Here is a 23,746-nt window from a genome sequence, read left to right as displayed (position 1 = left end):
TCGATTGGGTCATTACAAGTGTGTGTGTATATATATATATATATATAAAAGAATCAAATTATTATAATAAATTTCGAATATTGAAATTTTGTTCTAAGGCTTATGGGCTAGGGTTAAAGGAAGTATCTTCAGTCGGGATTGTGTTAATGGCCTTATATGGGTTGTGGGGACGTGCGACCACCCATAGGTATGTGTATAATGAGTTTATACAGTGATTTGAAGACTTTGGAATGACTCTTGGCATGTTCGAGGACTGATGTATGTTTAAATAGGGGAGAATGTAAGGACCCGGCCGATCGTTTTGATTTCTAGCATTTTGTTATGTGATTTGGGACTTTGAGTGGCTTCATATGGTATATTATGACTTGCGTGCATGGTTGGTTTTGGTGTTCGAGAGGTTCAGGATTGATTTGATAGAGAGATTCTCAATTGGTTTCGGTTTGGAAGCTTTAAGTTGGAAGAGTTGACCTAGGTTTGATCTTTGAGTAAACGACCTCGGAATCAGAATTGATGGTTTTAGTATGTTCATATGATGATTTTAACTTGGGTGTATGTTCGGATTTGAATTTGGACATTCCTAAAAGGTTTTGGCTTTATTTCTCGAAAGTTGGCAATTTGAAAAATTGAAGATTTCATAAGTTTGACCGGGAGTTAACTTTGGTGTTATTTTACTCCTATTGTGGTTTTGAAACTTTGGATAGGTTCATTTAGTTGATTAGAATTGTGTGCAAAGTTTGGTTGTAATTCGGAACGTTTAAGTGTAGTTCAAACGCGTTCGACGAAGGTTGAATCTTTGAAAGTCAAGAGAATGGTTTGATCTTTGATTCTTGGTTTTGATATTATTTATGGTGTTTTGAGCCTTCGGATAAGTTTGGATGATGTATTTGGACTTGTTGGTATGATTGGACGGTGTCTCGAGGGACTCGGGTGTAATTCGAGGTGGTTTGAGATCATTTCGGCAGAGTTTGCACTGTTGGTTTTGCTGGTGTTAGGTACTCATCGCATTTGCGAGAGAAGGCACGTATTTTCTAAGTACATATAGGAATAAAGGAATTTTTGCATCGCGTTCAGGATGGTTTGTACACGTTCTCGAAGGTATGGCCCATTGGCTTACGCGATCGCGAAGCTGCTTACGCGTTCGCGGAGTATGTTTTGGCTAGGGGAAGGATTGCTCTACGCGTACGCAATGTAGGTACTGCAAACACAAAAAAGTAATTGGAGGGCGGTAGAGTTGTGCATCACAAATGTGATGGTCTTGGTGTGTCAGCGAAGAAGGGTCGATTGGCAGCTATTATAGCTCGTTTCTCGGGATTTTAAGCTCATTTTCTCATATTTTGAACCCTAGGCTTGGAGACGGGAGATTTCTCATGGAGTGATTTCTACCTATTTGTGATTATATTTCATGAATATACATGGATATTTAACCCCTAAAATATGGAATTTTGGAATGACATTTGGGAGTTTTGTCTACACCTTAAAAGAGTGTACTTTGGGGATTTGTGTATCGATTTGGGCTCGGTTTTGGAAACTAATTATATATTTTGACTCGGCAGGTTATGAGTCATCGGATTTTGGTATTGGTTCTGGATTTCGGGCACACAGGCCCGGGTTAACTTTTGTTGACTTTTCAAAAATTCTTCAAAGAACGAAACTTTATGGATTAAGATCGATTTATATAGTACTGTTTGACTTTATTCATTGATGATTGGCTTGGATTTGTGTGATTGGAGGTCTAGAGCAAGGTTTTTATGCGATTTGAGGTTGAAGGCTAGCCCAGATGAGGTAAGTTTCTTGGCTAATATTGTTTAAGGTATAACCCTTAGGATATGACCTTATTTGTCTAATTGGAATGTGTGAGAAGCGACGTATATGCGAGGTGACGAGAATATATACAGGTGCTATATATAATTCGGGATTAGTCTTAGGACTATATCATGCCTCGTTTTGGATACTGTGTTTCTAGGTATAATGGTTATTATGTTTGTACAATTACGTGAACATCTTGAATCATGCTAGAGATCATGTGTAGGTGTTGATTTCCTGTTTGAACATGATATTCGTTATTGTATGGTGTACTCGCCTAACCTGAATTGTAATTGTACATTTCGCGCATGCATACACTTTTGCATGCTATTTTCCTCAGTCCATTAGTATGTATTTTGATATCTGTTGATTGTATACATGTATTCTTGTATATAATTTCTGTGTGATGGATTGGATTGACAACATGTGAGTTATCCTAGCAAAGTGTTATGAATCTGGCACATGAGTTATCTGTGCAGTATTATGATTATGGCACGTGATTTGTCCGTGCGGCATTATGATTATGGCACGTGAGTTTTACGTGCAACATATGAGTTGTTCGTGTAGAGTGTTGATAAGGATCCATCCCCGTAGGATCGTCCTCTCATGTTTCTATCTTGATGGCGTACACGCAGGTTGTGGGAAACCGACGGGTTTATGGTTGACGTGGATTATGGAAAATTTATTAGTGGTTGGACTTTGCATATCTTATCTATTTGCAAACTCCTTGGATGTATACATAATTTTTACTGCATATCTTCTCTATATGCTAGCTTCATAATGTATACATGCCTTTTATACATATCTTCTCTATATGCTGCCTTAGTTGATGAAATGATTCATGGTACATATATTCTTTATATGTTAGTCCGTGTAACATGACTTGTTTATTCATGCATATCTTCTCTATTTGAAAATGCTGGCAGTTATTTCATATTTATGCATATCTTCTCTATATGAAACTGTTGATAATTTAATGATGGTAGAAGCATATCTTCTCTATATGGAAAGTTGTTAAACTGGTATGAAACTTGTGCATATCTTCTCTATTTGCGGATGTTGACGAACTATTTGATATCAAATACATATCTTCTCTATATGCTGAACTGTTAGTTTGGTTACAGTACTTGTGCATATCTTCTCTATGTGCACTTATGGCCTTATCTGTACTCTAGGCTTAGATTTCGATATTGTTGGTGTGTGTATGTATATGGTATTGAGCTGTACAAGTTAAGTATTGTGAGTATCTTTGGACTTAAAACCTTGTTACTAACCAAGGTTAGTCGGGATACTTACTGAGTACATGGGATCGGTTGTACTAATACTGCACTTCTGCACTTGGCGTGCAGATCTTGGAGCTGAGCTGCAGTGGATGGCGAAGGCTAGCATTGGAGTTTTACCAGAAATTCATATTCAAGCTACCACTTGTTCATGATAGTTTAGGATTTATAATTTTGTTTATGTAAAATTCAAACATATGTATTTATTCTTCGTACCATCTTTGTAAATCTTAATCTTAGTCATTCTTGACTTGTACTACCAATATTTGAATTAGTTGTATGGATTTTTCGCCATTTGATTTGTGATTGTATCGGGTTGCACGCTACAACGGTATTATATATGGATCGGGTTATACGGTCCAACAGTAATATGAGTGAATCGGGTTGCACGCTGCAACAATATTATTATCAGACACCCTGCTGCCGAAAATCCCACGGGGCGGCCAGTTGGCGACCCCGTTCCCTCTTCTTTTTCTGCAACTTTTTCAGACTACTATCGCCACTAGCCCAAGACCAGCAAGATACCAGAAGCAGAGAACAAACAAACCCGCCGGAAAACCTTCACTGTCGACTAGGCCGAAAAATGGTGACGACTGCCAGCCTTCACTCCCATTCCAGATCTGTCACCTACTACCTTTTTTCTGATTGGAATTGTCAAAAATGAATACGGAGGGAGGCATAGGTATTTGGAACTAGGAAGAAGGGAAATAATGATGAATGCACTTAACATTGGATTCTTATAAAATCCACTATTCTTATTTTGGTTATTAGAACCTTCAAGGTTCAATCTGAATTTTTCTTTGCCCAATTTTTTGCAGATGAACTGGTGGTCATGGGTTCAACGAGTAAGGAGAAGGGTTTGGGAAAGCTTCGAAGAAGAATTAGGGATGATTTTCTACTTTTTCTGTTTTTTTTTGTCTTTTTTAAAATACACATGGCATTTCATAATTCGTTCATTTTATGCGTCAGTGCGGTTGTATTTCACGCTTGTAATGTGTTGGACTGGGGTGTTCATGAATTGCACTTGAGTCGAGAAAAGGTATCAAAATGGTAAAAGGGTCAGTTAAGGTGTCTGTCTAATTTTTTAGGACAATTTAAAGGGGTTGTTTATGTATTTTTGCCTATCAATAATAATCAATATCCGCTAACAGTATTCATGGTGCCAAATTTATCATCTTTTCACAACATTCAGCTCTTTAACTCATGAATATATGTATGAAAAAATATAATTAAGAGGCACCAGATCATAACAATAGAAATGTGAATAGAAGCCCATATAGCTAAAAGATGGCTATGGCTAATCATGTAATTCAATTCATCTCAACAATTCAATAATCAATTTTTATCATTCAAAAGTCTTTTCATGATATTTAACATGAATTGATTAATCCATGTTGTTACATCCCGCATTTTCGTACGTTAAAGTTTCGTCATAAGTTAATCAACGTAAACTCGGGAATGAGATTATTTTGAGGTTATAAGTATTATGCTATTTCAAATAAGTGATCAGTAAATTCGTGAAGGTGAGAGGGTAAGCAAATTAAAGAAAATGAGTTCTGTTGAAGGTTGTCATTTTGAGATAAAATACGGTCCAAGCTATAATACCTCGTATTTATGGACTAGTGCCATACAAGGTACCACATGACCATGATAGCAAGATGTATAAAGTGTGTTAAAAGTGAGTAGTAGTATAAGTAATTTGAGATAATTCTTAATTATATGGATAATTAGATAATTATTGGTCAGTGGGAGATTAATAATGTAATTGAAAATTAGTGGATAAGTTAGGTGGGGACATCACCCCCACGTGGCAGCAAATGAAAATGACTAAAAAATCTAAAATGTGACTCTTGGTTCATGAAGACTATGTGGCATATTTAGAAAAATTGTTGGCTAAGTCATCCCCAAAAGTGGGGGCCCACAAACCTCAAAGATAAGGGATTGTGATACATCATTTAAGAGGTAAATACATGAGCTGCTACTAACGAATGGAATTCTCAAAGGAATTCTTAATCAAAGAAAAGGGATTGTTATACATCATTTAAGAGGGAAATACATGGGCTGCTAGTAACGAATGGAATTCTCAAAGGAATTCTTAATCAAAGAAAAGGGATTGTTATACATCATTTAAGAGGGAAATACATGGGCTGCTAGTAACGAATGGAATTCTCAAAGAGATTCTTAAGAATCCCTACAAGGTGCAACTTGAATTACAAATTCTAAGGGAGCACAGTACAATCTTTCTCAAGAATATCATACGGATTTTTCTCTACTTCGATCTGTTATTACGTGTTTTATCACAAAAGACGTATGTTAGAGGGATTTTCAAGAGAATAGGCTCACGTATATTAAGGCTATCCCTTTTTTTTGGCATGATCCACACGATACAAACGAAACGAGCAAATGCACAACTTTCATAAATGACTCTATTCATAGAAGTACTAGGGTTGAGTAAGGTACCGGGTGCCCATCACGGCCCATCGGTTTGGGTCGTGAGAAAAGTAGTATCAAAGCAGTTCTGTCCTAGGGAGTCTAAAAGCCGTGTCTAGTAGAGTCTTGTTTATAGGTGTGTTGTGCACCACATTTATAAGCAGGAGGCTACATGGCATATAGAACTGTCACTCTTTCTTCTTATTCTAGATCGTGTGGTAGAGCTCACTTGTAAGAATTCAGACTCCTAAATTCTATTTTATTCATAGCTCACTTGGAAGAAGCTTCCCTAAAGCAAGCAATGTGAGTAAAGTTAAGCTTAAGGGACTATGTGTGTCAGTTACACTAAGTGTCACCCTTGTAAGTAAGGAATTTTGTTATCCTTAGTATAGAAGGATTACCGCAAGGCGGGTAAAAGTCATAAATGATGTGAAAAGATGCCAAAGAGGAAGAGGTAAAACATCTATAGGTAGATCGTCATAGCTCTAAATCGTAGTACTCCCCAAAAGGGGATAATATGGAGTGATGTGGCATTAAGTCAGAATTATATGGTCCTATTAACTATGGAATGGTAAGGGATGCGATAAAATGAGAAAGGGGATGAGATTGCACTTATTCAAAGCCTACGGATATGCTATGATTCCAGAACATTATTCAAACACGATGTCAAGGAGAGAAAGTAAGGGTTCCTGCCTGGGATGTTATTGATAAATAAGGAGCCAGTGTGAGACGTAAGTTAAGATAAAGGAAATAACCCAAGAAATATTACGCAGAATATTGATATAAGAATAGGCCGACGAGTAGTTAATAGTTGATTCAAGAAAAGCCTAGTTATGGCTAGACAAGAAGATACAGATAAATCAACAGATCGTGCAAGATAAACATAGTGAACCCCAACATGGGGAATTCAGTCTCGCAGATATGACATCGTGACCTTTGAGAAATATTCAGATAGGAGTTGGGGTAGTTAAAGGTACCGTATGTGTGTTACGGAAATAAAGGAGAGTGCCACTGGGAAGACAGTCAAAATATCAGTTCAGAAGCAACCCTACAAGCACAAGAGCATGGAGGTAAGTAACTACGGATAATTATAGGCGAGAAAGAACATCAAAAATTCTATCGGGTATACGATGTAATAAGCTCGTAGCTTTACAAGAGTCAGAGGGTCTTCCCTAAATACTACAACAAAATACTAGCTGAGGAAATAAGGAAGAAGGCTTCAACCTAAGCACAGTGACTTAAAGAGGAAATGGTCTTGTAAAAACAGTCTCACTACAACATTGTATGCACTCCATAAGAAAGTAGCACCTACCGTGGCTAATGAACGGGAAGTAAAATCAAAAGTAATATTCGAGATCATATGAGTTGCACGAAATTTCTGGCATACGTGGGAACTAAGATAAGCTAAGTATGCATACAACAAGGGGCAGAAAGACCATGCAAAGTAATAGATTACGTTTAAAGAAAGCTGAGAAGGAACGAAAGGAATTATTTGATCAATGATCCAGAGTTAGTTACGTTATGAATGCACTTAATATTTCGGAGTATTATCCATGCAACATATATGTTGACAAGCATATAGTCGTAGAAGACTCCGGTATAAGTTAAAAAAAGAATTGAGTCCAGGTCACAGACAAAGGATTGAATTGTTAAAAGATTGTATCGTGGATATTCCATAGCGTCCATGAAAGGCTAAAGTAATGACTAATACCATGAGGCACAGATCGGAAGATAGCTTAAGCCTACATAAAGGCTGATCAGAGGGAAGAGGAAACTAAAGAGTTACATCAACTAAGTTAATTAGAAGTCTGATTATTGGATCCAAAAACATTATAGAGATCGTGATTGAAAACATTGCAGAATCACTCTTAGTATCAGAAGTACAAGAGTACAACAACCATATTCTATGAAGAGTACCAGTCTCACAAGAAGTCAGTATGTGGATATGAATTATACCTATGTGGAAGGAAGGTCATGAAAGAGATAGAAGATGTGATGTGAGATTTTAAGGTAAGTAAGGTAAAGGTGAACAACGTACGAGATACTTAGGTGAAAAAGGTTGTGAATAGTCCATACTTCAAGTAGAAGGCTAGAAGCACTGGGATTCAGTATCCATGAATGATAGCGGCATCGTCAGTGGCATATTTTCCAGCCTATGGTTTCTAGGTATCGAGAAGTCTAATTAAGAGAGTAAAGAAGAGTTAGAGACGATGTGATGTCTCGCTTGATGTTCCAAGATGACATAAGAAAATCTATGATGCAAGCAAGTTGAAGGAATATTGCGAGTAGTATAAATAGATATGTGTAGGTCGCAAGCTAAAGTATGGTAAAGTGACAAGGTTTTAGGAAGACAGGAGTAAGGATAAGAAAGGGCGAGTGAGAAGGTGACGAAAATGGATAAGTCCTCGGGATTAAGCCCATGAAAACAAGAGAGATAATGGTTTCTCTAAGTTATAGAAAGCTCAGTATAGCCTGAATAAATTCAAAGGAGTCTAAGGCTAGTAACATTTAGAAGAGATAGAATGCTGCCTTGATAGTAGAATAAGGGTGTAATTATAATAGATAAAGGATGACGTTTGGACCTTCGATTGAGTAATGATTTGAAAAAAAAAGGGATTTCATGGACGACACGGGATTAGAATACCCCCCATAAGATGAATCACATTGGAATGCTATGAAATACAGTTATGGAAGTATAGTATCGCCCCTAAGTGGATCAGTCTAATCATTTTAAATATTCCCCGAGGAGACGGGAGCCCTAGTAGCAGTGTTACATAAGAGGCCAAGTTATCAGTAGTAGATTGCATATCAACATTGAGGTGAGTCAACAATGGATGGATAAAAGTTACAAAGTATGAGATGAGAATAGGCCATCATTCTTAAGATGAACGGTGATGAAGAAGCATTAAAGGATTTAGATTTATACATATGGGATAAGCAACGAAAGTAACCTGGAGTTTGGTGGCAGACCTCAGTAACGATAGATCAAAGTAAGAGTTATGGTATAGTATGACCTACATAGATGCAGTAAAGTCATGCGAATAGATAACCGGGCCGATGAAATAAGATATAGAAATATTCGTAAGTTCGACAAAGTACCGAGCGAAGAACTTCAGTATACCTATAGATGCCCAGAGGGACATCTTGTCAAGCTCTGTATACGTTTACAAATTGAGGCCTAGAGATTGGCTAAAAACTGGAAGAAAAAGGAGAGAAGAATTGCATAGGCTCACTTACAAGATTAGAGTCGTACAGGCTGCATGATAAAAGGTAGCATCAGTTACAAGATTGAAAGGATTCCGACCACAAGTCGTGGTGTGAGAAAGAGGCCTAGATGGGGGAATGCCCTGGCCTTTGGATTTATTCACAGAACAGTTGCATAGATGGCAAGGAGAGTACTAAAGTATTCGCAAGAGTTATAGGGTATGATAATGATAAGTGCATCAGTCAACATTCGAGGACGAATGTTCCAAAGGGGGAATGATGTTATATCCCGCATTTTCGTACGTTAAAGTTTCATCGTAAGTTAATCGACGTTAGCTCGGGAATGAGATTATTTTGAGGTTATAAGTATTATGCTATTTTAAACAAGTGATAAGTATATTCGTGAAGGTGAGAGGGTAAGCGAATCAAAGAAAATGAGTTCCGTCAAAGGTTGTCATTTTGAGATAAAATACGGTCCAAGCTATAATACCTCGTATTTATAGACTAGTGCCATACAAGGTACCACATGACCATGATAGCAATATGAATAAAGTGTGTTAAAAGTGAGTAGTATTATAAGTAATTTGAGATAATTCTTAATTATATAGATAATTGGGTAAATATTGGTCAGTGGGAGATTAACAATGTAATTGGAAATTAATGGATAAGTTAGGTGGGGACATCACCCCCATGTGGCAGCAAATGAAAATGACTCAAAAATATAAAATGTGACTTTTGGTTCATGAAGACTATGTGGCATATTTAGAAAATTTGTTGGCTTAGTCATCCCCAAAAGTGGGGGCCCACAAACCTCAAAGATAAGGGATTGTGATACATCATTTAAGAGGGAAATACATGGGCTGCTAGTAACGAATGAAATTCTCAAAGTAATTCTTAATCAAAGAAAAGGGATTGTTATACATCATTTAAGAGGGAAATACATGGGCTGCTAGTAACGAATGGAATTCTCAAAGGAATTCTTAATCAAAGAAAAGGGATTGTTATACATCATTTAAGAGGGAAATACATGGGCTGCTAGTAACGAATGGAATTCTCAAAGAAATTCTTAAGAATCCCTATAAGGTGCAACGTGAATTGCAAATTCTAAGGGAGCACGGTACAATCTTTCTCAAGAATATCATACGGATTTTTTCCTACTTCGATTCGTCGTTACGTGTTTTATCACAAAAGACGTATGTTAGAGGGATTTTCAAGAGATTCGGCTCAGGTATGTTAAGGCTATCTCTTCTTTCTTTTTAGCATGATCCATGCGATACAAACGAAACGAGCAAATGCACAACTTTCATAAATGACTCTATTCATAGAAGTACTAGGGGTGTCTATATTCTTAATTTCCCATGTGAATTATGATTATATCTTCTGTTCATGGGTCTCAGAAAAATACGTAGTTGATAAAGTTGATCCGAAAGGCATATTGATTTTATGACATTCCGAGAAATCTTATTAACGTATTTCATATGCACTTCATTCATTTATAGATGTACATTGACTCATGACCAGATGGAATTATATACACGTATATTATATGTATATGGGATATGGGAAAAGGTTACGGCGTTATATACGCACCACCACCTGATCAGCTAGTATACGTTGATGATTTGCCCACAGTGGCCGAGATGATATGATGGGATGCCCTCAGAAGCTTGATGATGTTATGAACGCATATACCTATGCATGGTATGACATTTATACACATATGTATGGCATTGTAAATATGAAAAGATTCACAGAGCTATTCAGACTTACATGTTGAGTCTTTTACTCTATGTTTCTCTATGTCTTTTATTTACTGATTTTTATTCCTTACATACTCAGTACATTATTTGTACTGACGTCCTTTTTGCCCGGGGATGCTGCATTTTATGCCCGCAGGTCCCGGTAGACAGGTTGAGAGTCCTCCAAGTAGGCTATCAGCTCAGCGAAAGGTGTTGGTGCGCTCCATTACTCCGGAGTTACTTATTTGGTCAGTATGATATGGACATGTATTGTTTAGTATGGTGGGGACTTGTCCCGACCTTTATGGTGTTTATCTACTCTTAGAGGCTTGTAGACATATGTCATGTACGTGAAAGATTGTATGGCCTTATCGGCCTATATTCAGTGTACGAGTGATCATTTTGGTCTTATAGGCCCTATGTCATATGTATAAGTTTGTATTACATGTTGAGTCCTCCAATGTTGAGTATTTCCTCATGTTTTATTCTACTTATCTCACGACAGCCTCTCCGGCTTATTTACCTATGATAGTATGATGCGAAAAATACGTTACGTTGGTACTCGGTTGAGTAAGGTACCGGGTGCCCATCACGACCCATCGATTTGGGTCATGACACATGTAACCACCAAATCATGAATCAATAAGACAAGTATATGACTATGACTTAACAAAGAAGCTCAATATGGAAAAATAATTATTTATTCCAAATTCAACATGTCATAACCCTAAGCATGCTCCTAAGCCTCAATTACGAGTTATTACGTAATCGTCGAATCAATAAAGCATGGATAATAAGTTCACATCGTCCAAACAAGGCATAAACATAAGCCAAACTCTATCAGATATGGTCATAACCTAGCTACGCATATACGCTCGTCAGCTTGCATATACGTAGCTCCAAAATCAAGCAACATGTTGCAAATACATCACCTATAGGGAGAATCCTCTCTTACAAGAAACTTATCTCTACCTGGTAAGCTTCAACCTTCCAAAATAGCTTTCCCTGTCAAATCAACCTCCAAACGACTTGAATATAGTCAAATACAACCCAATAAAGTTAAACAAAGTCATAAGAATTAATTTTAAATAATAAAGCTTTAATCTATAATTAATTTTTTAAAAGTCAACAAAAGTCAGCGCGGGCCCACATGGACAAAACACAAGTCAATGGGTAGATCTCAACTACCCATAACCTCACCAGTCCAAATATATAATTAGATTCCAAAACCGAGTTCAAATCGACCCTCAAATATCCAAAATACACTCTCTTAAGTTGTAGACAAAAATCTCAAATTTTACCTCAAAATACCATATTTCAGGTGTTATTAATCCATGTAGATTCTTGAAATATAACCGCAAATGAGTAGAAATTACGTAGTCTTTAGTCTTGTATGCAAAGCTCCTTTAAAAATCGCCTATCTCCAAGTCTTGGGTTCAAAATATGAGAGAATAGGCTAAAATCTTAAAATACTACTTAATAAGTCTGCCCAAGCATACCCTTCGCAAACACGGCCCACGCCTTGCATTCACGAAGTATAAAATAGCCACCGCAAGAAATACTCCTATGTGAATGCGAATTCTACCTCACTAACGCGAAGCTCAACTCCGCCAAGCCTATGCAAACGCGAGTCTAGCTCCGTGAACGCGAAGGCCAAACCTTTGCCTGACTCCACAGCATCGCGAATGTGATCACCTACATGCGAACACGATGCTCCTGCCCACAACCCTCTGTGAATGCGACACCATGCATACGAACGCGAAGAACAAAAGTCCAATTGGCCAATCCTTCTCCGCGATTGCAAGACTTGCTACAACCATCAAATTACAAATCTGAGATCGTCTACTCAAAAGTCAAATCTTGGTCAACTCTAGCAACTAGCTCTACTTTGTGTGCTTTCTGCTTATCAACTTCTCGGCAGTGGTACATTTGATTACTTAAGTGGACTAGATCATGCTAAACTTATCTTATCCTTGCATCAATTTCCACCTGATCATTCGGATTGGGGGTTTGTTTGATCCTGGCTCTAGTTTGCTTACTATATTCCTTAGAGTTACAAGAAATAGTGTAGTCTATTATGCTTCGAGCGACTTGGATCCTGATATGTTTATAATGTCAACCTTGTGCAATTCTTGCATTATACACTTAAAACTTCAGTTGCACAGTACTGTTGATGCATACCAATGGGTGATAACAAACTGTGTGGGCAAAAATGCTCTCAAAAAAATTATTATTGGTGGTCGTTATGATAATTATGCTATTAATGTTGGAACTCTTAGCCTTGTGATGGATATGATTTCGAGGATGGACAACTAGTGGGGGACAAGATGCTCATTAAAACACCCCAACAGAATGAAGCTGAGGAAATGGACAACCATAAGTTTGCTCTCATTTACTTTACTAGGAAATACAATGACACGGAGGTTGCATATTATTGTATATATGATATTCCTCTCACCTTGAAGCTCCAGGATGAGGCTAAGGCTTTTGTAAAATCAGATTGTATCCTTGCTTCTAGGCAACTAAATGAATCTTATGGAATCAGCTTCCCTTTTGATTCTGGTGCAGCTCTGTTCAACATGACCCATGGTGGTACGAAATTAATATTTTGAGATTTAAGAGAATCTTTGAAATTAGTATTTTGCTATACATGAACACTCAAAAGGAAGCTCATGTTGTTTGGTCCATGGAACTTCACAGGAAGTTTGTTGCATCTCCTACTCAGTTGGGCATCAAAAAGCTAACCCGAAGAGGATTCTTGACCTACTGAATGTTGAAAGGCTTGCTTATTCAGAAAAATACAGTAGTTGTAACGAAGATGCAATATTCTACAATTTTACTAGTTATCGGAATGAGTTAGTGTATTGTGCTATTAGAAATTCTTCATATTTTTCGCTTGCTACAGCTCCTGGTATCACCGGAAAGCTTTCCCAAAATATTGTATTTTCTTTCTCAAACGACCAAACACGTGAATTGATACCTTCTCTTTTTTGCCCTCAGAAAAGGAATGGTTGGTGGGGTTTGCGTATTGCAAGTAAAAGGCATATCTCTTCCATAGAGGTATCTGAAATGATTATATATACACAAATACTTATTGCTGAAGGAACGTTTAATAGTACTTAAAGGAAAGGCTGAATTGGTGAAAGTAAGTTTCAATGTTGCGGTAATCTTTCAAATACTTGTTTACCAGATTCTTCCTATACTTAAGTTTCTTGAGATTCAGCTATATGTTTGGTTCCATATGTCGCTGTTCATTGCACATGTGGATTTCTTATTACTTGTGGCTTGGTATAATGATAAGTTGGGATTTCACTTGGGTTTTTCTACTGCTCGATTGCTGCTATCATTGACTGGTTGACCTTACTCAAAACAACCTTCCAGTTGAGTCACTAGAAATTTCTTTATACTGTTAGAGTAATACAAGTCAAATCCTATAACATATCCTGTGGTGCTCCATGTACATAAATGAGTACAGAATACTAAATAAGCTTGCAATTGAACTTCAAGACTCTTCATCTGCTTCGTAATCTTCAAGATCTTCTTCGTCAATAGACATGATTTTAGACGGACCTTTCCTAGCAGTTCTTAGTTTAGCATTATTAGTACGAGCCTTGAACCCCAACCTTGAGTTCTTGTTCACATCATTACTCACTTCATCTTCGTTTTTCAAGTCACTAGGCGGTAAGAAACAATCCGCAGAGAGTCCCTTTATGTTAAAATCGACTTCTTCAATGGTCCAAACCTCTTCCATTCTTGTCCTAGTGTGTCCTTCTGAGTTCTCACCAAACCTAAATAAAGAAACAGATGTTCTTCCACCATGTGCAATATTAACTCCGTCGAGTGTTCGATAATCGAGTATTAATGACTCCATTGTTGTTTCCCAAAAGACATCATTTCCTGGGGCTTTGATTCTTAGAAGATGAGTGTCTTCAAGCTGGAGTAAGAGCCCTGTTCGTTGGCTGAAGTAACCCCAAACAGTGTGCCTCATTACTTCAACGTTGCTGCTGCTTCTTGCTTTCAGAGTTGAGGGCTCTGTTTCAAGCTTTAGTACAAAACAGTCTTCTGCATTCACCGACTTCTCTCCAACACAAATGGAATTGGAGAATAAATTGGCAACGGATTTGGGATCAAGACCCTGCTAACATGATCAATTTCAGCCAGTTAGTTCTACAAAAGCAAACTTACTCGTTCCACATTTCTTATTCTTCTTTATTGCCTGGGGTTTTTAGTCCAGGAATTTGCCATCTTCAGAAAGTATATATTGGCTTCTAGTTTGTTACTCCTCGTTTTATCTTATATTTTACTATGCACGAAATTTATAAAAAAAGACATAATTTGATAGATATAAAAAAGTACCCTTAAAACTTATCATCGCAAATATAGCAGACGGAGAGGAAGAGGTAGAGGTAGGCCTAAGAAGTATTGGGAAGAGGTGATTAGTCGAGATATGGCGTTGCTCCGATTTATTGAGTACATGACCATGGATAGAAAGGTGTGAAGGTTGAGAATAGAGGTAAAGGGTTAGGTAGCCGAGCATTGTTCGTGTTTGTTGCAGTAGTTTTGATACATCACTTAGCGTCTTTTGTGTATTTTTGTATCCCTAGACTTCTGTTATTACTTGTTACTGCCTTTATTTCGGTTTTCTATTTGTATTCCTTAGTGTTAGTTTTGTATTTCGCTTCGGTTGTCAAATTTGGTTTGCTTGCTATTGCCCCTTCTATCTATCTTCCCTGACACAAGGGTCTACCGGAAACAGTCTCTCTGCCTTCTTAAAGGTAGGAATAAAGTTTGTGTATACTTTATCCTCCCCAAACCCCACTTGTGGGACTAAACTGAGTATGTTATTAATGTTACAAATATTGCATACATTTATATGGCTATAAAGCATTTTATTAAGTTAGAAATCGAAAGTTTAAAGTTTAAAGTTTACACTTTTCAAGTGTATAAAGATCTTTATTCTTTTGAGTAGACTAAAAAGAAAAGTCTCATATAAAATGAAACCAAAGGGATTAAGCTTGCCCTACTGATTATTTTGATGGGTCATGTGATCTGTCTTTACAAAATACACTCCAGAAAAAGGAAAACCAAACATAATGTAAATCTCATGACATATATGAGATTAAGTTTCATAACTTTTTATCAAAATTGAGGCTAAGATTTGTGCGCATTCACACCAGAGTATTGATTTCTTGGTCTAGATAGCTGATCATAGAGGTTGAGGCTAAGATTCTTACACATTAAGAATAGATGCCAATTTGAGTACTCATTAAATCAATCATTGATTTGGTGGAAGGACAACTCAGGTCCTCATGGGGATATGTCTCGTTAGAGCCATAAATAAAGAAAGGAAAATTCCTTTGGCCACAATGATCCAAATTGGATTATTAAAGTAAAATCACACCCAAATTAAGGTTTTTGGATAAATTTTATACCGAAAATGCCCTTACCACTAATTTTGAATTTCTCTTCATGATTCTCTCTCACTCATTTAATGTTTGTCTTTCCAATACATGGAAAATATCAAGCATGCAAACCCTCTTTCCCATAAATCTTTTTTTTTTATCTTTTTACGTATTTTTTCATCCTTTTTTTGTAGTATACACGTATATATTTCGAATATATTCATCTATATACATATATTTTTAGAGAAAATACTTCTTTTTAGAAAAGAGAGTTATAATACTTCTTAATTCTTAATGTTATAATACTTCTTTTTAGAAAAGAGAGTTATAATACTTCTTAATTCTTAGTGTAAAGAAAATATATTTTTATATTTGATATAATAATAAAAAGATAGTTATTAAAAATTAAGATGAATAATAAGATATTGTTAGCTTCGATATTTCATTGCTAAATGTTAGCGCCACTATATTAGCGATGAATTTCACTTTTTTTTGTAAAAAAATCCATATTTAAATTAATATATTTTCTTTTTATTTAGTGATGAAATCATAAATATAACATTATTTCATAGATAATTAGTTAGGAAACATCATCAACCACTAAAATCAGTTTTTCTTGCACTAAAACTGTCATAAAATTCTTTAATATATGAGTACTTATTTAAAATAAGTGTTTAGATATATGAAATTATTTTAAGTACTTATTCAAAATAATTCAGGACCACATATACATAAATAAATGGATAAATAAATATATAAAGTCTTCACCATATGAGTACTTAAATTAAGTGTTTATATATAAAAAAGGTACTCCAAATACTTATTTAATAAAATAAGAGTTTAGATATAAGAAATTACTCTAAATACTTATTTAAAAATAATAAAGGACCAAACTTACGTACATACACACACACATTAATCAACTCTTATATATATATATATATATATATATATATATATATATATATATATATATATATAGCTTGATAAGTCAAGGAGTCAGTTGATAAGCTTTGATACCTTAAGTATACTGATCTATAACTTAAGATTAATTTTTATATTTTAAAATTTGTTATTTGAGAATTAGAAAATTCTTTGATTAAATACAATTACTAAATAGTTTATATTTTATAAAAATCTAACTTTTATATTTAAAATTCATTATTCCTAAAATATCACTATTTTCTTTTTGGATTAGCTCTTGTAATGACTTTGGTAATCAAAGAATAATATTTATTTAACTATTTATTGTAGTTAAATAATACTATTGATCTGGTAAATGCATGACAAAAAGTTATAACCAGCTAACGGAGTTTATTGTCTCTTCGAATTTTGTGGCTATATTATCTTATCATAACAAATAATTAAAGTTATTAAGCAAACTATTGCCATGATTATTTATGACATGAATAAAAAAAGAAATTTTTTCATTCAATATTTCTTGCAAATTATGTTAAGTACATCGTTACGATTCATAGTTATATTGACCGTTTATATAATAGCCAATATATAATTTCATTCATTAAGGTCATACGTATCGGCCACTAGTTATTCATAGCAACTATATAACTCCATTGACTAAGGTTGTAGTCATATAACCTATGTTAATTACATCGTTGCGATTCATAGTTATATTGGTCGTTTATATAATAACCAATATATAATTTCATTCATTAAGGTCATACGTATCGGCCACTAGTTATTCATAGCAGCCATATAAGTTCATTGACTTAGGTCATAGTCGTATAACCTATGTTAATTATATCATTGTATTGAATTGACCGTTTATATAATAACCAATATATAATTTCATTCATTAAGGTCATATGTATCGGCCATTAGTTATTCATAGCAACTATATAAGTCCATTGACTAAGGTTGTAGTCATATAACCTATGTTAATTACATCATTGCGATTCATAGTTATATTGGTCGTTTATATAATAGCCAATATATAATTTCATTCATTAAGGTCATACGTATTGGCCACTAGTTATTCATAGCAACCATATAAGTTCATTGACTTAGGTCGTAGTCATATAACTTATGTTAATTACATCGTTGCAATTCATAATTATATTGAATTGACCATTTATATAATAGTCAATATATAATTTCATTCATTAAGGTCATACGTATCAGCCACTAGTTATTCATAGCAACCATATAAGTCCATTGACTAAGGTCTTAGTCATATAACTTATGTTAATTACATCGTTGCGATTCATAGTTATATTGAATTGACCGTTTATATAATAGCCAATATATAATTTCATTCATTAAGGTCATACGTATAGGCCACTAGTTATTCATAGCAACCATATAAGTCCATTGACTAAGGTCATAGTCATATAACCTATGTTAATTATATCGTTGCGATTCATAGTTATATTGGCCGTTTATATAATAGACAATATATAATTTCATTCATTAAGGTCATACATATCGGCCACTAGTTATTCATAGCAACCATATAAGTTCATTGACTTAGGTCGTAGTCATATAACCTATATTAATTACATCGTTACGATTCATAGTTATATTGAATTGACCGTTTATATAATAACCAATATATAATTTCATTCATTAAGGTCATATGTATCGGCCACTAGTTATTCATGGCAACCATATAAGTCCATTGACTAGTCTTAGTCATATAACTTATGTTAATTATATCGTCGCGATTCATTGTTATATTGAATTGACCGTTTATATAATAGCCAATATATAATTTCATTCATTAAGTTCATACATATCGGCCACTAGTTATTCATAGCAACCATATAAGTCCATTGACTAAGAAAAATTAGACGAATCTAATAAGAATTAAGAAAATAAGTTTTGATCAAATTTCATTTATGGTGAAAACTAATTATGATTGACTCCTATTTTTATAGTAAATAGCTTTTGCCTTTTGCAAGCTTTCAAAAATTAAGATTCTTATTTTAATGGCTATTCACTAACCATGTGATCCGTTTTCTTCCATTCCACTTTTTTTTTAATAATATTTTAAAAATATTATATTGAGAAATAAAAATAATAGTAGGAACATTGTTACAATATTGTATATAATGTGTTTAAAAATAAGAAAATAATTTTTTATGATTAATATCTTAATTGAGAACGATTACTTTAAGTCTGAACGCATAAGATGATTTTTTAAAAATTGGGTCCAATTTAAAAAATAAAAGGATATGACTTATTTGAATTTGAGATGAGATTTTTTAAAAATATATATATAATGAGAAAAATCATATTTTGGATATGAGCAATAGAGTCAAAGTTTCTTTTAAAATAATTTTTAGTTTTTATTTGTATTATATTAAAATGAGTGTGGTGCAATAAATATTAAATTAAACAAACTAATGTTTCTTGTACTACCAAGTTTCTTGGTTTGAATTCATGTTTAGTTTAAGGATAAAAAAATGAAAGGTTTGTTTTGGTGATGTGTAGATCGTATATTTTATTAAATCAAGTATATAATTAATTTTTATTAAATATACAGTATAATTTCTATACACATAAAATACACAAAGTATATAGAGACTTTTCATCTTCATATGTATGAAAACATATATCAATTTTAGTTGCTTAATGTATTTTGGGAATAGAGATAAGTTACTGTATTTATTAATGTGATTTGGAGGAAATATTATTTGGGGAAAAGATTGCAAAACTGAATAAGGTTATGAAAGTCTTTTTACGAGTGTGGCCACATTTGAGCCAAATTAATGTAAAAAGATAAAACTAAAGCTGCCAATGACCATGGAAATAATCTTTATAAGTAGGTCGTCCACCTCCAAACTAAAGTCAAAAAGAATATTGATCTTCTTGATTATGATTTCACACTTCCCAAAACCCAAGTTCCAGTTAGATAGATTAATTAGACATGAGGACCCACACAAAGTAAAAGAACATGCATCGTTGTCAGTTGGAACAGTCAAAGAATCTTAGGCTTCCCACTCATCATGTGGCAAAGAAAAAACCGACGTATTTGGCAATTATTGTCCCTTCAGAAAAAGGATACATTTTCATGTTGCTCGAGTTTTGTGGAGAAATTGTCTGTCCGTTCACTTGTTATAAGCTTGTTTTAGATCATGGCTAATAAAAGGAAAATTGACCATTATTCAAGGATTGAGTGAGAGAAGGCCAGTTATTTTGATGAACTAATGAATATATAGATTCAACAATTAAAAAGTTGTTGGCAGCACTATATACCTTAATACTCTTAAAATTTTCAGGTTTCATATTGGAAGTATTAAATTCAATCGAACCCATTGATTTGTGCTAAAGTACCTGTAAGGAACGACGAAGAGGCCTGGCAGGACCACGAGATGCATGGGAATTATGCCATGGAGTTTGCCTCCAAGCCACTTTACCATCACTTCCAGCACTAATTTTACACCCTGAAACCACCAGCTCTATGCTCCACAGGTCAGGTCTCTTTTGCCACAACACAAATCCTCCCATTTCACCAGGCCCATTTTTCACACTCTTAATCTTCATCACATTACCGTTGTTCAATCCCATTCCATCTCCAGCAATAAACTCAGACGCCACCATCTTTATTTTCCCCATTGCATACATACTATCAATGGAATTTAGAGCATGTTCTCCCCCTGCTGCTGCTATGTACTGTTGTACTATATATTTCGCCACTGAAGCTTCCTGAACATGTTAAAAATATACCAATTAAATAAATAAAAATATGTTCAACTAAACTTTTTAGATGATATGGTCATACAATCCAATATGATATCGGACAGGTAGAGGTTTTATGTTCTAATCTCCCTGTTGCTAATCATCCATAAAAAAGAATCCGGTTGTGAGAGAGCATGTTGAATTAACTAAATAAAAAATGTATTCTCTAAGGGGTCGTTTGGTAGCTGATTACAAGGTAAATTATTCATGCATTAGGAGTAATATAACTAATACCATATTTGGTAGCCTTTAGTTACTTTGCACAAAAGTCACCCAACTAATGTTATGTTTGATTGCTTTTTCCATTAGGGGTATAAGTAATACATGAATAAGTTAAGCAACAAATCTATATACAACAACAATATCCCAATGTATTCCCACAAGTAGGGTCTGGAGAGGGTAGGATGTACGCAGTCTTACCCCTACCCTGGAAGGGCAGAGAGGCTGTTACCGAAAGACTATCGGCTAAAGAAAGGATGTAAGAAGCACTTATAGCAAGTAATAATAATACATGATATTTAGAAAACTAAATCCAAGATAGCAAAGGAGAAGATGAAAGAAGTACTTATCACAAGTAATAACAGTGCAAGATATATAGTGATATCAAACTAAAGGGATACTGATGCAAAGTACTAACAATACAAGATATATGGAAATAGCAAACTAAGGGTGAAAGGGATACCATACTAACACTAATATTATTGAACTAAGGAAGCCAAAGGGAAACGCTCAACTACATACAAACCTTCTACCCTAATTCTCAACCTCTACACCCTCTTATCGAGGGTCATGTCCTCAGTAAACTCAAGATGCGCCATGTCCCGCCTGATCACCTCTCCTCAAGACTTCTTCGGCCTACCTCTACCCTTCCTCTCACCCCCAAGGCCAACCTCTCACACGTCTTGACCGGGGCATCTGTGTTTCTCCGCTTAACATGCCCGAACCATCTCAGCCTCGTCTCTCGCATCTTTTCCTCCACAGGGGTCACTCCCACCTTATCCCTAATAACTTTATTCTTAATTCTATCTAACCTCGTGTGCCCACACATTCATCTCAACATCCTTATCTCCGTTACTTTCATCTACTGGACATGAGAGCTCTTAACTGACCAGCACTCTGCCCCATACAACATAGTCGGTCTAACCACTACTTTGTAGAACTTCCCTTTAAGTCTCAACGGTACATTCTTATCGCACAAGACACCGGACGCGAGCCTCTACTTCAGCCACCCTGATCCGATACGATGTGTGACATCCTCATCAATCTCCCCATCACTCTGAATCACAGACCCAAGGTACTTAAAACTCTCTCTCCCGAGAATGACTTGCATATCAAGCCTCACATCCCGTCCACTTCCTGGGCAACACCGTTGAACTATGTACTCCTATTATTTATGCAAGGTAAAATATGGAACAACTAATACATGTATTAGTAATACATGAATTAAACAATCAAAATGACCAAAGAAATATCATATATATTTTAAATTACACATTGTATAATTAAAATAAAGTAAATATTGAACAAAAAATTGTCTCTACATTACAATCCATAAATTACTAATCTATGCATTATTAGTCTTTACATAACATATCTCCTTCATAATTAAACCATGTATAACTAAATCCCAAATTAAACCATGCATAACTAATTCCTACATAACTAAATCATATTTAACTAATCCCTACTTTATTAATAGTTGCATAACTCTAACCAGTAACCAACGACCCCTTAATGGTTTAAGCTTTTAAACCATGCTGCCACAATACTCCAACTTACTATGGGATGATCGTTGATTTTTGTGTTGAGAGAGTGGTCGCAACGGATAGGATGAGGGATCAACGGAGCTCCAACAACGCCAAGCAAGAGTTGAATCTCAGCATTTCGGCTACCAAAAACGGAAGCAGCAGACTTGTCCATGTGAGATTTGACCCCAGAATTCTTGTTCTGCCGTGCCCTGTGCTTGTTGGAAGCAAACATTTCTTCTGGGATGGGGACTTCCAGCACTGTTTCCAGCCCATCTTCTCTATCCAAGTTGGGGCACAATGTTCTCATCTGAATAATGTCAAAGATAGCTAGAAAGAGAAAAATGATTTTGATGAATGATTAAACAAGTGTTATATGGAAGAGAATTGGGGTAATAAATAACTTATTTTGTTCACTTGGTAGGGGGTCATTTTTGGGGTTAGGAAGCGAGAAAGAGAAGAGTGCCAAAAGAAAGAGTTGGATTCAAAAGGAGACTTATTTTAAGTTAAACAATTGAATAAAAGGAAGGATCAACCGACAGTGGGCAGCCACAACCGGACGTGCTTTTCTTTAATTTGTCTAACGACGTGACAGCACGCATTTTTATCTCTTGCCCAGCACTTTTGACTGTTGGTCCAAGTATTATTAGGAGACTAAGGAAAAAGAATATATAAAGGAAAATCAGTGAGTCTTGATTAATGTGAGTGAATAAAACCCATGTAGTTCTGGAAACTAAAGAATCTGAAGTGAGTGATTATCTTCCAGGTGCACATCTCATGTTTGACCTTTCACATAGTTAGCAGGAGAGGTAGATCTATAATTTAAAGTTTATGGGTTTCTATATCGACCTTAAGTAAATATATAATAAGTAACTGGGTTCACAATCAAATATTTATGAATATTTAATTAATTTTTTAATACATATACAGAATATATACAAAAGCTACTGGGTTCACGGGAACCCACGTATAATAGGGTGGATCCGCCCCTGGTTAGTAGAGATTTTGTTTTGTCTAGGGACGGACATACTTGCCCTAAGCGATGTTTATTTTTTTATATATATATATATATATATATATATATATATATATATATATATATATATAAAAATAAGCAAAATAAAAATATAAAGTATAAGCGAAAAAAATAACAATGCTTGTTATTATAGTGATTTATTCATTTATTCATTTTTTAACATATTGATACTGCTTCTATAAAATCCTACATAGGCCATACTCAATACTACATATGATAACTTGAAAAATAAATTAATAACTTTTTATTATCAATTAAATTGCACTTACAGTCTTTAAATTTTTTACACGGTTAATTTATATAACTTAAAATCCCATTAGTATCATTCACCCTGTACATTAGTGTTAGCTGCATCTTGTAGTAGTGAAATTTTGCAATTTGTTTCGGAGTCCATTTCAAGTATGGA

The 23,746-nt window shown here is 35.1% G+C and overlaps 1 protein-coding gene across 2 annotated transcripts; it reads right to left on the bottom strand.

The window, feature by feature from the left end:
- Positions 1–13,568: 13,568 nt before the first annotated feature.
- Positions 13,569–22,810, bottom strand: LOC107781827 (uncharacterized). Of its 2 annotated transcripts, none has more exons than XM_075228036.1 (3): positions 22,339–22,810; positions 20,155–20,526; positions 13,569–14,594 (listed from the first exon to the last, which is right to left on the bottom strand). In XM_075228036.1, the coding sequence occupies exons 1-3, from the start codon at positions 22,612–22,614 to the stop codon at positions 13,959–13,961; spliced, it is 1,284 nt and encodes a 427-aa protein (XP_075084137.1). In that variant the 5' UTR covers positions 22,615–22,810; the 3' UTR covers positions 13,569–13,958. The 2 variants fall into 2 exon arrangements, with proteins under 2 accessions (XP_075084137.1, XP_016458104.1); XM_016602618.2 differs by having other exon boundaries at positions 13,572–14,591; positions 22,339–22,809.
- Between the last annotated feature and the right edge of the window lie 936 nt (positions 22,811–23,746).

The sequence above is a fragment of the Nicotiana tabacum genome, chromosome 13, assembly GCF_000715075.1.
Source record: "Nicotiana tabacum cultivar K326 chromosome 13, ASM71507v2, whole genome shotgun sequence".
NCBI classification, from domain to species: domain Eukaryota; kingdom Viridiplantae; phylum Streptophyta; class Magnoliopsida; order Solanales; family Solanaceae; genus Nicotiana; species Nicotiana tabacum.
The sequence above is the reverse complement of the archived record's forward strand: the minus strand, read 5'-3'. Positions and strand labels throughout refer to the sequence as shown.